Source organism: Arachis ipaensis, chromosome B05 (genome assembly GCF_000816755.2).
Source record: "Arachis ipaensis cultivar K30076 chromosome B05, Araip1.1, whole genome shotgun sequence".
Classification (NCBI taxonomy): Eukaryota; Viridiplantae; Streptophyta; class Magnoliopsida; order Fabales; family Fabaceae; genus Arachis; species Arachis ipaensis.
This window is the reverse complement of record NC_029789.2, coordinates 80,671,041-80,683,220: the sequence shown is the minus strand read 5'-3', so window position 1 is coordinate 80,683,220 and position 12,180 is coordinate 80,671,041. Positions and strand designations below refer to the sequence as shown.

The window sequence follows — 12,180 nt, the reverse complement described above, 5'->3', positions numbered from 1 at the left end:
TAATAATAATAATAATAATAATAATAAATAAATAAATAAATAAATAAATAAAAAGTAGAACAAGCACACACTGAAAGACTGAAGAATAAATCCACGGAAAAACAGACCCGGATAATTCACGGTGTTTGCGTCACATATAATCTCAGCAGCATAATAAAAATAGTAGAAAAGAAGGTCAATGATAGTCTCAGGAAGCTTGAGATTACTGAAACTGCATCACACAAAGGAATCGCCGATGCTTTTGAGAACCACATAGAAAGTAAGAAAATGCTTACCAAGAAAAACAGAAAGGGTGACACAGAGAAGAAGAAACTGAATAACGTTGAAGATGGGTATCAACACCAAGTGTTTATTTATAGTGTAATAGAGTAAAGTATCATTTTTGTCTCTAACATTTGGAGTTCTAAAGTTGTTCTTAATGTTTCAATTGTTCTATTTAAGTCTTAACGTTTTAAAATTGACTCAATATTGTCCTGTTGTTAGGGATCCGTTAACAGAATTGACAGCGGGACAAAATTGAGACGATTTTGAAACATTAGGGACTTAAATAGGACGAAAACGTTGCGGATAAAAATGATACATGGAAATAAATTTTAATTTTATCCTTCAATAATATTAATTTTTTATCTACACAGTATTCAATTTTTTTTAATTACATCTAAATAAATTACACTTAATCACATTACTTTCATTTTAAATAAATTAATTTTTTTATAATTTTATTCTTAAAGATTTTTATAAAATTATAAAAAAAAATTATTTAAAATGAAAGTAATGTGATTAAGTGTAATTTATTTAGATGTAATTAAAAAAAATTGAATACTATGTACAATAAAAAATTAATATTATTGAAAAAATAAAATAAAATAAAAATTTATTTTTATGTATCGTTTTTGTCCCTAACGTTTTCGTCCTATTTAAGTCCCTAACGTTTCAAAATCGTCTCAATTTTGTTCTGCTGTCAATTCTGTTAATAGATCCCTAACGGCAGGACAACATTGAGTCAATTTTGAAACGTTAAGGACTTAAATATGACGATTGAAACATTAGGAACAACTTTGGGACTTACCCCAGACGTTGAGGACAAAAACGATACTTTACTCTAGTATAATCAATATACACTATTAACTCTTATTTATTTGCTAAACGTGCATAAAGGTAACAAAAGTATAATTAGTTTAAACGGTAAATTACTTGTAATCTAATTAAGAAGTCTTGGGATTAAATTTTGAAAAAAGCAAAAAAGAATATTTTTGTGAGTTGTATATAATGATATATTTTACGTAGTCTTACTATTTAAAATGGTTCTTGAAATTTGACTCCCGATTTAATTTAGTCCTCTAATTTTTAATTGATCTAAATTGTATCTTAAAATTTTAAGGCATGACTCAAGTTGGTATATCCCTCTATTTTCGTCACCGAAAAAATGACGTGACACGATTGAACGATGTTGTTTTGCTGTTCGCGCCTAAACTATGTCGTTTTATTGTTCCTTCATTACACAAACAATTAATTGAACCTCCCTTCTTCCTCGTCTTCAATTTCATCAGTAAATCTCCCATGCTTTCTCTCTCACCTCATTACACAAACCTTAAGTAATCATTCTTCTTCTTCCTCCTCCTCAATATTTGTTTTTTTTTGTTGTCTGAAAAGGAAACTAAAAACCAGAAAAAAATCCTTTTAGACAGAGCAAAACTCAATTCACCGTAATCATATAAAAGCAACAACTCAATTCACCATAATCATATAAAAATAGCAGCAAATCAACATATTATAATCTAATAATTGAAACAAAAAAATTAAAAAACATACCTGATAATGTGAAGGCAGAATGCGGGAGAAGAAGAGGGAGACCAAGCACGGTGATGCAAAGACTGGTAAGGGGGAGGCAGCAGAAACGCGAGCAGCAATGCGAGCCCTGTCGGATGAGGACACGACGACGACGATGAAAGACACACAGTGGCACAGGAGCAAGGAGACGCGAAATGTAACGATCTAATTTCTAGCATGTCATGATCACACTAGAAGCTAGGCACTACTAACTTATCTTACTACATATTATTTAATATTTATTATATGAGCTTGTTTCGTTATTAGAGCGTGGTTATTTTGCCGGAAAATTTTTTTCTTGAAAACGTTCGGTTCGATAAGCAAAAATATTCAAAGATAAAATCACAGATAAAGCAGAATCAGAACTTTCATGTACAAACATTAAACATTGATTAACATCATTAGGAGCATAGTTGTCAGAACCGAACCGGTGATCGAACCGGTCAGGCTACTGGGTCACTGGTTCAACCGATGGGTCACTGGTTGAACCGGTTAACCCGGTCCCATATAAGTAAAATGTATAAAATAGCTAAAAACTTAAAAATTAACAGTTAAAAAATATATCTCCAATAATATTTTAATAAATCTTATTATGACTAAAAATTTTAAATAATGCCTTCAAGAAAGAATAATAAAAAGTACCTTTGTTGTAGCCTTAAGTTGTAATGAACATAAACAAGATCATTAAGCTTTTGATGCTCTAACCGATTCCTTTTCTTTGAGTGAATGTGTTCAAAAATGCTCCAGTTACGCTCACAACCTGAAGAACTGCAAGTTTGACTTAAAACACGAATTGCTAACTTTTGCAGGTTTGGTGCTCCACATCCATAAGATTCCCACCATTGATCTTAACATAAAAAGAAAACAATCACAATCATAAAAATCAAATCTTAAACATATCACAATAATAAAAAACTAATTTTAATACAAAATTTACCAGGCATCACTGTGCTTCGCTCACGTATTGCAGGCTGTCTCCCAAAGTCTCCTTCAGCATTCTTAAAGATTCTCTTCTCACTTGTCAATTTAGTAATCAAATCAGCATCACCATAAGCATATCTCTCAATCACATCTAATAGGCCAGAAATTGTTTCTTTGTGCTTGTCAAATTCTGCAGAATTAAATCGAAAAGCTGGATTTAACCAATAACCAGCAGCATGAAGGTTTCTTTTAAGTTGTAAATCCCAACGTGAATCTAAAATCTTCAAATAAGGTTCAACAACCCTCTTTCTATTTTGAAACCTCTTCACCATGTCTTCCCTAGCCTTATACATAGCTTGATAAAGGAAACCCATTGCAGCTCTATCTTCACTATCCACAATACGCAATACATGAACAAGTGGCTCCGTAAGCTTAACAATATCAGTGCATTGATTCCAAAATTTAGAATCTAAGACTTGATCCACAAACTTTTTTGCTTTGGCTTTTTTAGAGTAAGTTGAACTTGTCCATTCTCTAGATGTCACCATAGCTCTCAATGCATCCTTTTGAGTCAAAATACTTTGCAAAGCAATGAAATTAGTGGCGAATCGAGTTGGAGCTGGACGAAGTATTTCTCGGCCGCCTATGAACTGCCTCATCAAGTACAAAGGATGGCAGTGATTATAGATATACTTCGTAATCATTGAAGCTTGTGACACAGTTTCAGTCACTTCCACAAACTTTCCAATATCCTGCAACATCAGATTAATACAATGTGCCGCACGAGGAGACCAATACAATCTAGAAAACTCTGATTCCAACAACCTTCCAGCAGCAACGTAATTTGCAGCATTATCCATCACTACATGTACAACATTCTCAGGACCAACAAATAACACAACATCCCTAAGCAACTTAAACAAAGTCTCAGCAGTTTTCGAGATATGAGAAGCATCAACTGACTTTAGGAAAACAGTTCCTTTAGGGCAATAAACCAAGAAATTAATTAAAGTACGCCTACAACGATCAGTCCATCCATCAGCCATGATAGTACATCCAGTTTGTTTCCAAATCACACGATAACCTTCAATCATCTTCTTTACATCTTCAACCAATTTACTCAACAAATATCCACGAACTCTTTGGTAATTTGGCCCTTTATACCCTGCACCCATATTTGCGATAGCATCGATCATCGGCTGATAATAAGCTGAATTAACCGCGTTGAATGGCACAGAAGCATCCATCATCCATCTTGCAATAACAATATCACACTTCTCCACAATTTCTTTGCTTTGGAGAACACTTTTAATACTTGGTTGAGCTCCAAGTGTTGCTGCCGGTGGAAAAAAGGATTGTAGTCCCTTGAGTTGTTTCCCAACTCCCTTTCTAGAGCTAGGTGCTGGAATTCTTGATGCTTGTTGTTGTCGCATCTCATTACGTTCAATCTCATCAAATTCCCTTTCAACGTCATCACAAGCACCATAACTTTCTGCATATTCTTCTTGAGTTTTCCTTTTCTTGGTTCGAAGATCTTCAATGTTTTGGGAGAATTGGTGTCTCACCGCAGCTGGCACCTTTCGACATGCCTCAATATCTCCACCTTTTCCAGCCAAATGATGCTTAACCCGGTTAATTCCTCCACCCCTAATAAGCTTCTCGCAATAAATACATACCAGAGTAGATTTTCCTTTATCCAAAACTTGTTTACAATGGCCCCATGCAGGATCAGTTTTTCCTCTGTAACTATTTTTTTGGGTTCCAATTGTTGGATCAGGAGTTGATCCTTGTTCCTGAGAAGTTGGTGTTGGTGTTTCTGATGGTGTATTTGATGAAGCCATCCTAAATTCCTAATCAACCAGGACTAAATGACTAATCTCCAAGAATAATGCACAACAATAATCCACTAACTACTAAGAATAATATCCAACAGCAACCAACAATTCACAATCAACAAACTGAAGTAATGAACAGAAATAAAAAAAAATCAAGAAACATGAGAGATCAAACAGAAAAAACATGTGGAAGTGTTCATGTTCTCATCTGCCCACATACCAAAATCAAACAGAAATCAAACTATCAAACATATGTGAACCACCAATTAAAATTTTAACTTCAAACATATGTAAACTATCAAACATGTTCTCATCTGCCCGCATACCATAATCATTAATCAATTAACTTCAAAAAATTAAAAAATTAAAAATACTTACCTGCACGGCTGGACCCTGGACCTGGAGGGATGGAGCGACGAGTGTCGAGCAGAGAAGAGGGAGACCTGGAGCGAGGAGCGACGAGGAGGCGACTTCAATGTTCAATCTTCGATGGACGGGGTGAGTGGCACACTGCTCTGGATGCGGTGGTGAGGTGATTGCCGCGTGGTTGAAGGCTTGAAGCTGACGGGCCGACGGGGCAACGAAGTGGCTGAAAGCCTGAAGCTGAAGCAGAGTAGGCGAGTAGTAGGGGATGGAGTCATGGCGCCATGGTGATGGTGATGGTGGTCTCTCAACTCAAACCGTTTGGGTATGGGAACTTGGGAAGGGAAAGTGGGAAACATGGGAAGGGGATGGAGGCTAGGGTTACATCGTTGAAACGTAGCAGCTCTGCGCTTTTGTTTTTTTTTTTTAAAGAAACGACGTCGTTTTTCATCGCAGAAAAATTTTTTTTTTTCGAATCAGTCCGGGTTAAACGAAACCCGCCGGTTTACCGGTTCTGATAAAACCCGGCCGGTTCAATACGGGTCTTGCCGGTTTAACTCCTTCTTCGGTTCGATGACTCACCCGGACCGGTTATAGCACCGATTCGCCGGTTTTTCGGTCCGACCGGCCGGGTCAGTCCGGTTCTGACAACACTGTTTAGGAGTAGCTAACTATTAACTATTTACATATATATATGACATCCCCTAGTCCCTCTAAACTACAAAGGGAAGGGAAAAAACACTCTAGGTCTTCAAAACTCGGGCTAAGCTGAACGTCGTCAAAATGCATGATATCATCCATCACCCTTCCGCACGATCATACGTTATCACTCGGCCACCGGTGCTCCATATGAGGGGAGAAGGAAAGAGGGTAAGAATTTGGGGGTTCTTAGTAAGGTCGGAGTTGTTAGTTAAGTTCATTAATTCTTTATTATTACCAAATAACCGTGCTTGAACATAAAAATAAGAAATAGTAGATAAATAAAAAATATAGAAAAATAGTAAACAAACAAAGAATACAGAATATAGAATACAACAAAAAAAGCTCACACACGTACAAAATATACATCAAGGAATATATGTGGCAAACAAGTATGATGTATGTCTGTCCTTTGCAGGCCATGAACTCACGTATTCGTTTACACCCTGCAGTCCGATATTACTTGGGCACAAGTCTCAGATATGGCTTTTCAGTTGCATCATTTTCATACAAGTTGTATGACCGAAGCCACATCAGTTGACTTTTGACCCATTTTCAATAGATATGCGTACCCCTGGAGAGCAGTTCTCAGTCTGTGGGCGTCCCTACTATACAATCGGCACCAAGGCCTGATCAATATTTACCTTTCTGTTTTCCTTTTCTAAAAATCCTTTTCAATTCTTTCTCTATTCCTTTTTCGTTAATCATTTCATTCAATTATCAGTTCTCAATTACTATAACTCATCTTAGTTTCTCTTTTTCTGTTATTCCTTTCTCTCAATTACATTCTTTGATATCCATTTTTCCGTCTTTTATTCTCTTGTGTTATTATTCTTTCTCTATTTTCTTTTATAATTTTAATCAATCTTAGTCTCTTTCACTCGCCAAACTTAGGTCTTTTAGGGCTTAACCCACTTTTGATAATCTTGTTTCGCTTTTCTCTTGTATTAATGTCTTCTCTTGATATTTTTAACCTTTCTTTAGTACTATAATCAATTCTAAACCTCTTCTCGAGCCTTTTCCTAAGTATTTTATGAAAAGCCCTAGAGTTTAAGCTACTAAATTATCTTTCTATGTCTTTTATTATAATTATTGTTATATTCTTAAATTTTACGGCACTTACCTCAATCTGTACTTACATTTTTTTACATCTTTTCATTTTTAAATATTACACTTACATCTTACATGTAATCTCAAAATTTTAATTAGTTATAATTTAGTTCATAAACTTTACTTAATTATGCTTTAACTATTATTTTACAACACATATTAAGTTATATATATATATATTACGATTTGTTCGATTGCTCATTGGAATGGATGGTCGTTTGAATGGCTAGATATAAGCAACGGTGGGATGATGAGAATCAGGACTTGGATGCGGGTTTGGTGAGGGAGTGGGGCCACGATTGTCGGTAAGTCGGTGGGTGGGGTCACTTGTAAGGACACTCTGATGTTAAAGTAAGTGTCCGTACAATGAGGCTGCTAATTAGGGTAAAAAAATGACATACCTTGAGGGGGGTAAATCCCTCCCCTTTTATACCTTCTACTCGGGTGGGCCCTTTCGCTCGGGCCCATTCGTTTGAAAGCTTCTGTTAGCTATCCAGTTCATTTTCAAGATATGGTGTGACACATGGGTCACTTTAGTTCATACGAGTTGGAGTCTAGTCGCGCGGGTTGGTAATCTGCCAAATGGACTTCTGACCCTTATTGGGCTAGGACCAAGGTTCTGAAAACCGGTTCGGACTGGCCGGTCAAACTGGTTGAACCGTGAACCGTAAAAAATACGGTTCGGACAAATAACAAAACCGGGAATTTTAAAAACCAGAGATGAACCGGTGAACTGGCCAAGAACTGGTCGGTCGAACCGAACCGTGACCCGGCCGGTTTTTTGAGCGGGGAGTCAAACGTCGCCGTTTCATCTGCTGCATTTAGCCTTCCCTAACTCCATCCTCTCGTTCGTGCCAGATGCCCTAATTCCATCCAGGTTCCAGAACGCTCTGCCTCTCTCACACTCAGTCCAAGGCAGGGCTCCTCTCAATCGAGCTCTTGGCCATCCCTCACCTGCGTCCAGCCACCGCCTCGTTCCGCCGCCATCGTTCCTTCGAGCAGCCACCGTCTGGTCGCTCACTTTCCCTCCATCGCGCAGTAGCCATCGATATCAACCTTCCCTTCCATCGCGCAGCCATCGCAACCTTCCTCCGTAAACAACAAAATCTCAAAATTTGAAAAGTGAAATTGAACTGGTGAACCGGCCAGTAACCGGTCGGTCGAACCAAATTGTGACCTAGCTGGTTTTTTGGCTGGACAGCAAAACGTTACCGTTTTATACCTTCTGGAGCCCTAAATCCCCAATTCGATCCTCCTCCTTCTCTTCGAGCTTCAAAAACTGAGAACTGCAACTGAGAGTGAGAACTGGGACCTTGGAATGCTTCTTTGACTCTCACACGATCGTCCTCGTCCCTCACCTCCGTCCAGCCACCGCGTCGTGCTGCCGTCGTCGTTCATTCGAACATCCACCTAATCGCGCAGCAGCCGTCGTTCCTTCGCCAAGCCACCTCCGTCGCGCAGCAGTCGTTCCTTCGAATAGCCACCTCCATCGCGAAGCAGCCGTCGTCTATTCGAAGGTGCTCCACCACTGCTTGGTCACTTGGCCTCGCTGTCTCCCACTCTCCCTATTGCATGTTCTGTTGAAGCCTTGAAGGCACCTTCGAGCTTCCATAGTTCCAGGTAATTTTTTAAAAATCTTTCTTCAGTTTAGAATGTCTCTGTCTCCCTGATGAGTTTGATTGAGTAGTTGTTTGATTTTGCAAAGCTCTGTGAAGTGTGAACTGAAGTCACTGCAGTGTGACATGATGAACTCTGAAACTGTGAACTCTGTCTCCCTATTTTATTTTTCTGTGAACTGTAAAGTGTGAAACTGTGTAGTGTGAAATTGTTCCTGCTAAACTGAACTGTGAACTTTGGTTAATAATTGTTGTTTACTAATTATTGAACTGGACTGATTCCATAGTTCCTACTTACTGATTACTGATTACTGATTACTGATTACTGAACTGGTTCTATAGTTCCTGCTTTGTGTAATGAACTTGATTTTGTTGTTTGTTGAGTAATTGTGAATAATTTTTAATAATTTAGGATGTTGTTTGTTGTGAACTTGAGAGTTGAGATTATTGGGTTGGATTGCTGGTAATGTTTAGGTATGAATGAAAGTATCAACCAAGAACTACCTAGGAATGATAATGCTGGAAATAATTCTGCTTCGAATGAACCTTCTCTTCCTCCCGCATCTAACGAAAGTCAGTCACAAACTTCTAATGTTCAGAGAAAAACTGATCCTGATTGGTTGTTTTGTTTTTTGACTTTTGAATTTGTATTTGAATTAGATTATAACATTCTGGTTTATGTAGTACTTTTAATTTGAATGATATTTTAAAGTTTACATTAGACTATAATTATAACCTTGGCTGGGACAGAACAGTGCCCCTAATGCGGCAAGTCGCGAGACTCGCGGTTGGTGCATCAATCCTGACCCGTTATCTTCTTGCATAGTTGCTCCCCTTTGATCGCGAGCTCGGCTATCCGGGAAATGCTTCTAGCACCTTCCTCATGCATGTGAGCCGCCCCTTACCGTTGCTCGAAAGAGTCGCTTCGATTTCCATGCCAACAACATTAAATGCTCATTATGTGTAATTTGAAAGCAAAGAAAAAGGTCTATTTTTTCCTTGGTCTTTCGCGCTTCTTCCTTGACGATTACCATCCTCTTAATCATATTTTCCTTTCATTTTTCACTCACCTCATAACTACTATTCCCCTCTATGGCTATTTCTTCATCTTCCTTCTCCATGATTTGCTACTTCTATCCCTGGGTCATTTGTGGGTCTTTGCGCCGCCGCAATTCTCCATTTCATCCTTTCCTATTGGACATATTGGTAAGTAGGCCTTTTTTGTACTTATTTTGCTTTTGTTTCTTCTATTACTGTTCTGTTTCTTCTATAGTTGCTGCCTCTTGTTCTTAAAATTAGCACTGTAGTTTAGGCTAGAATGGCCTTAGTTTCCACGGGGTGTCGTAGGTCTCCTTGTATTTTTAGGCCTAAAATGGTGTAGTATAGGATAATAGTGCCAAAGAAGAACATAGTTTTAGTTTTGGCTTGTGCCAATATTTCGACTTCCCGTTTTAACTTAAGTGGTGCCCCCACTGTAGGTATGGCGTAGCGACCTCTCGTAAATCATGACGCCTGGTGTACGAGCGATGTTACGAGCACGTCCTCCAAGGTGCCGCAGAGGACTTATAAGAGCTTCGCAACTCGGGAGCGTTATGTAGGGATGGTCCCGAAGAAGCCAACTATGACATTTTTGTGCCGAGCCCCTGGGAGCGTGTCTGCCAACTTAACCCCGAGGCTCCTCGGGTTCCCGATTAGATGTGGGTGTATAAACCCATGTCACTTCATTGGGTGTCCGGCTTCCATTTTCTCCCTTCGTCATGGCTCTCTTAAACCGATGAAAAGTTGCTCCCTCGCAACTTTACCCTAATAGTTGGGCCGTGATGACAAGTCATCTTAGCCTAGTTTAACTAGTCTTTTTCTTTTGTTTTCATTAGAATTATGCACTTTCTTGAGCCACAAGCAAGCCAATTAGGTAGATTTTCATGTTTCCCTTGGGGAACTCAACAAATTCTAGCAATCATGAGAGTGATACCCCCACCTCGGATGATAATGTAACCCATAGTTCGAAGCAACTATCCATAACCATGAATGATGTTGCCCAATGGTTTGAAGCTTTTCCACAAGGAAGCATTATTGGATGGGAAGAACTGATGAATGGGCTCCTAGTCAAATTGAACCCATCACAAAGAATTGTTAAGCCAGAGGCAGAAGTGCATCCATTCACACAAGAGAAAGAAATTGAAGGTGCTCGTGCAGTAATAAGCCAAAACAAGCAGATACATCAGCAAACTCTATAACAACTGGACATGATGGCTAGGAAAATCACTGAGTTGAGACATACTGTAATACATACATACAACCTAACTCAAAGCTCATATGGGAGTAATCAAGCTGAACACAATTTTGGGGTCATTAACCATGAGCAACAGAATTATGAGCAACTACAATCTCCAAGCAATCACTCTAGCATGCTCCAACACAGGCCACAAAATGATGTGTACAATCCACCTTGGAGAACTCATTCTAATGGGAGGGGGTTGAGAACCAAAACCAAAAACCAAGGGACTTCAACTGTAACAATCCCAGCTTCAAAAACCAACTTAAGACACACCTCCACAATAACAATCACACACACTTCCAACCCCGTCCTACTTTACCATTCGCTCAAAATGACCTTCATCAACCACCACAATTGACACAGCCACAACCACCTCCAACCTTTCAAAGAATCTATATTCTAGAAATGCTGATGGAGAGGTCCATAAAAATTCAAGAAATGATGGCAATAGAGCGGGAAGAAATAAAGAAACATCAAGAGATGATAAGCAAGAACCAGGAGGCTTCACTCAGAAGACTTGAAAGGCAGATGGAACAACTGGTTCAAAACCTTGCTGAATTGAGTAAGAAGGAGGGGACTCTGAACCCAAAGAGCCATGAAAAGGATGCTGTGTTGAAGGAGAAGGGAGTCATGGCGGAAAGTAAGAGGGCTATGGAAAGAGAAACAGAGGGAAGGAAGCCCATAGCAAGAGGAGGAAACCTAAGGCAACAGAAGCCTCAACTTCCATGAGCACAGAGTGAAGGATGTCAAGCTAGTGACAATAAAAGAGCGCTTGTTGGGAGGCAACCCAACCGGAGGTAACTATCTTTTCATATCTATTTCAATAAAAAGGTTAAGTAGTTTTATCTATAATGCAAGAAGCTAAGTTTGGTGTTGCACACCAAAACAATCTAAAGGAGAATGCAGTATTCTAAGTTTGGTGTTTCACCAAAATCCCATTATAAAACACATTCTCACTCTCTACATAATGCTGGCTTCAAGCATGTTGGATGAACTAGTTAACTATTCTGCTGTTTCCTAGTTTTCAGTTTTATTGCTTTTGAAAAAGAAGAAGAAAAGAAAAAAGTTATTACACATGGTTAATTTGATGCATGAAACCCATTGGCAAGGTACTAAGTTTGGTGTTCTCACACCAAAGTAAGTTCAAAAGCCGATAAATAAATCAACCAGATTAACCATTGTTTCCAAGTGCTTGGGGAACAAGCAACTTTCAATATCATTGCAGAATGTCATACAAGCCTTTGGAGGGATTAAGAATCATCAACCAAAGAAACAAAAGATGAGCATAAAGGCCAGCAATGGTGATGAGAAGGAAAGCAAGTGAACTCCAACAGGTTGTATTGTTAAGAGATTGTTTACATCAAATATTGCTGCTATTGCAAGTTGGATTGTATCCTTATTTGCCCTGCCTGTCTGCATAGTATAGTTTTTTTTACATATATACCCCCTGCCTGCATGCATAGCATAGTCTCTTTATAATTCAATAAGTAAGATGTTTGATCATTCACAACATTCTTATCTTCAAAAC

General features: G+C 38.6%; 2 protein-coding genes across 6 annotated transcripts in view; both read right to left on the bottom strand.

Moving 5' to 3' along the window:
• LOC107643696 (probable 6-phosphogluconolactonase 2) overlaps nt 1-387 on the bottom strand; it is a 5,778-nt gene extending 5,391 nt beyond the window's left edge. Inside the window, exon 1 of one of the 5 annotated variants that reach the window (XM_016347417.2) lies at nt 276-387. The gene's annotated coding sequence lies outside the window, so the exon portion shown is untranslated. Of the gene's footprint in view, nt 1-107 lie in introns of all 5 variants that reach the window. The other 4 variants (XM_016347421.2, XM_016347419.2, XM_016347420.2 and 1 more) reach the window with 4 other exon arrangements.
• On the bottom strand, nt 2,173-4,592 carry LOC107640731. The gene is made up of 4 exons (XM_016344232.1): nt 2,768-4,592; nt 2,582-2,677; nt 2,473-2,484; nt 2,173-2,195 (listed from the first exon to the last, which is right to left on the bottom strand). Exons 1-4 carry the CDS (start codon nt 4,590-4,592, stop codon nt 2,173-2,175), a joined length of 1,956 nt encoding a protein of 651 aa, XP_016199718.1.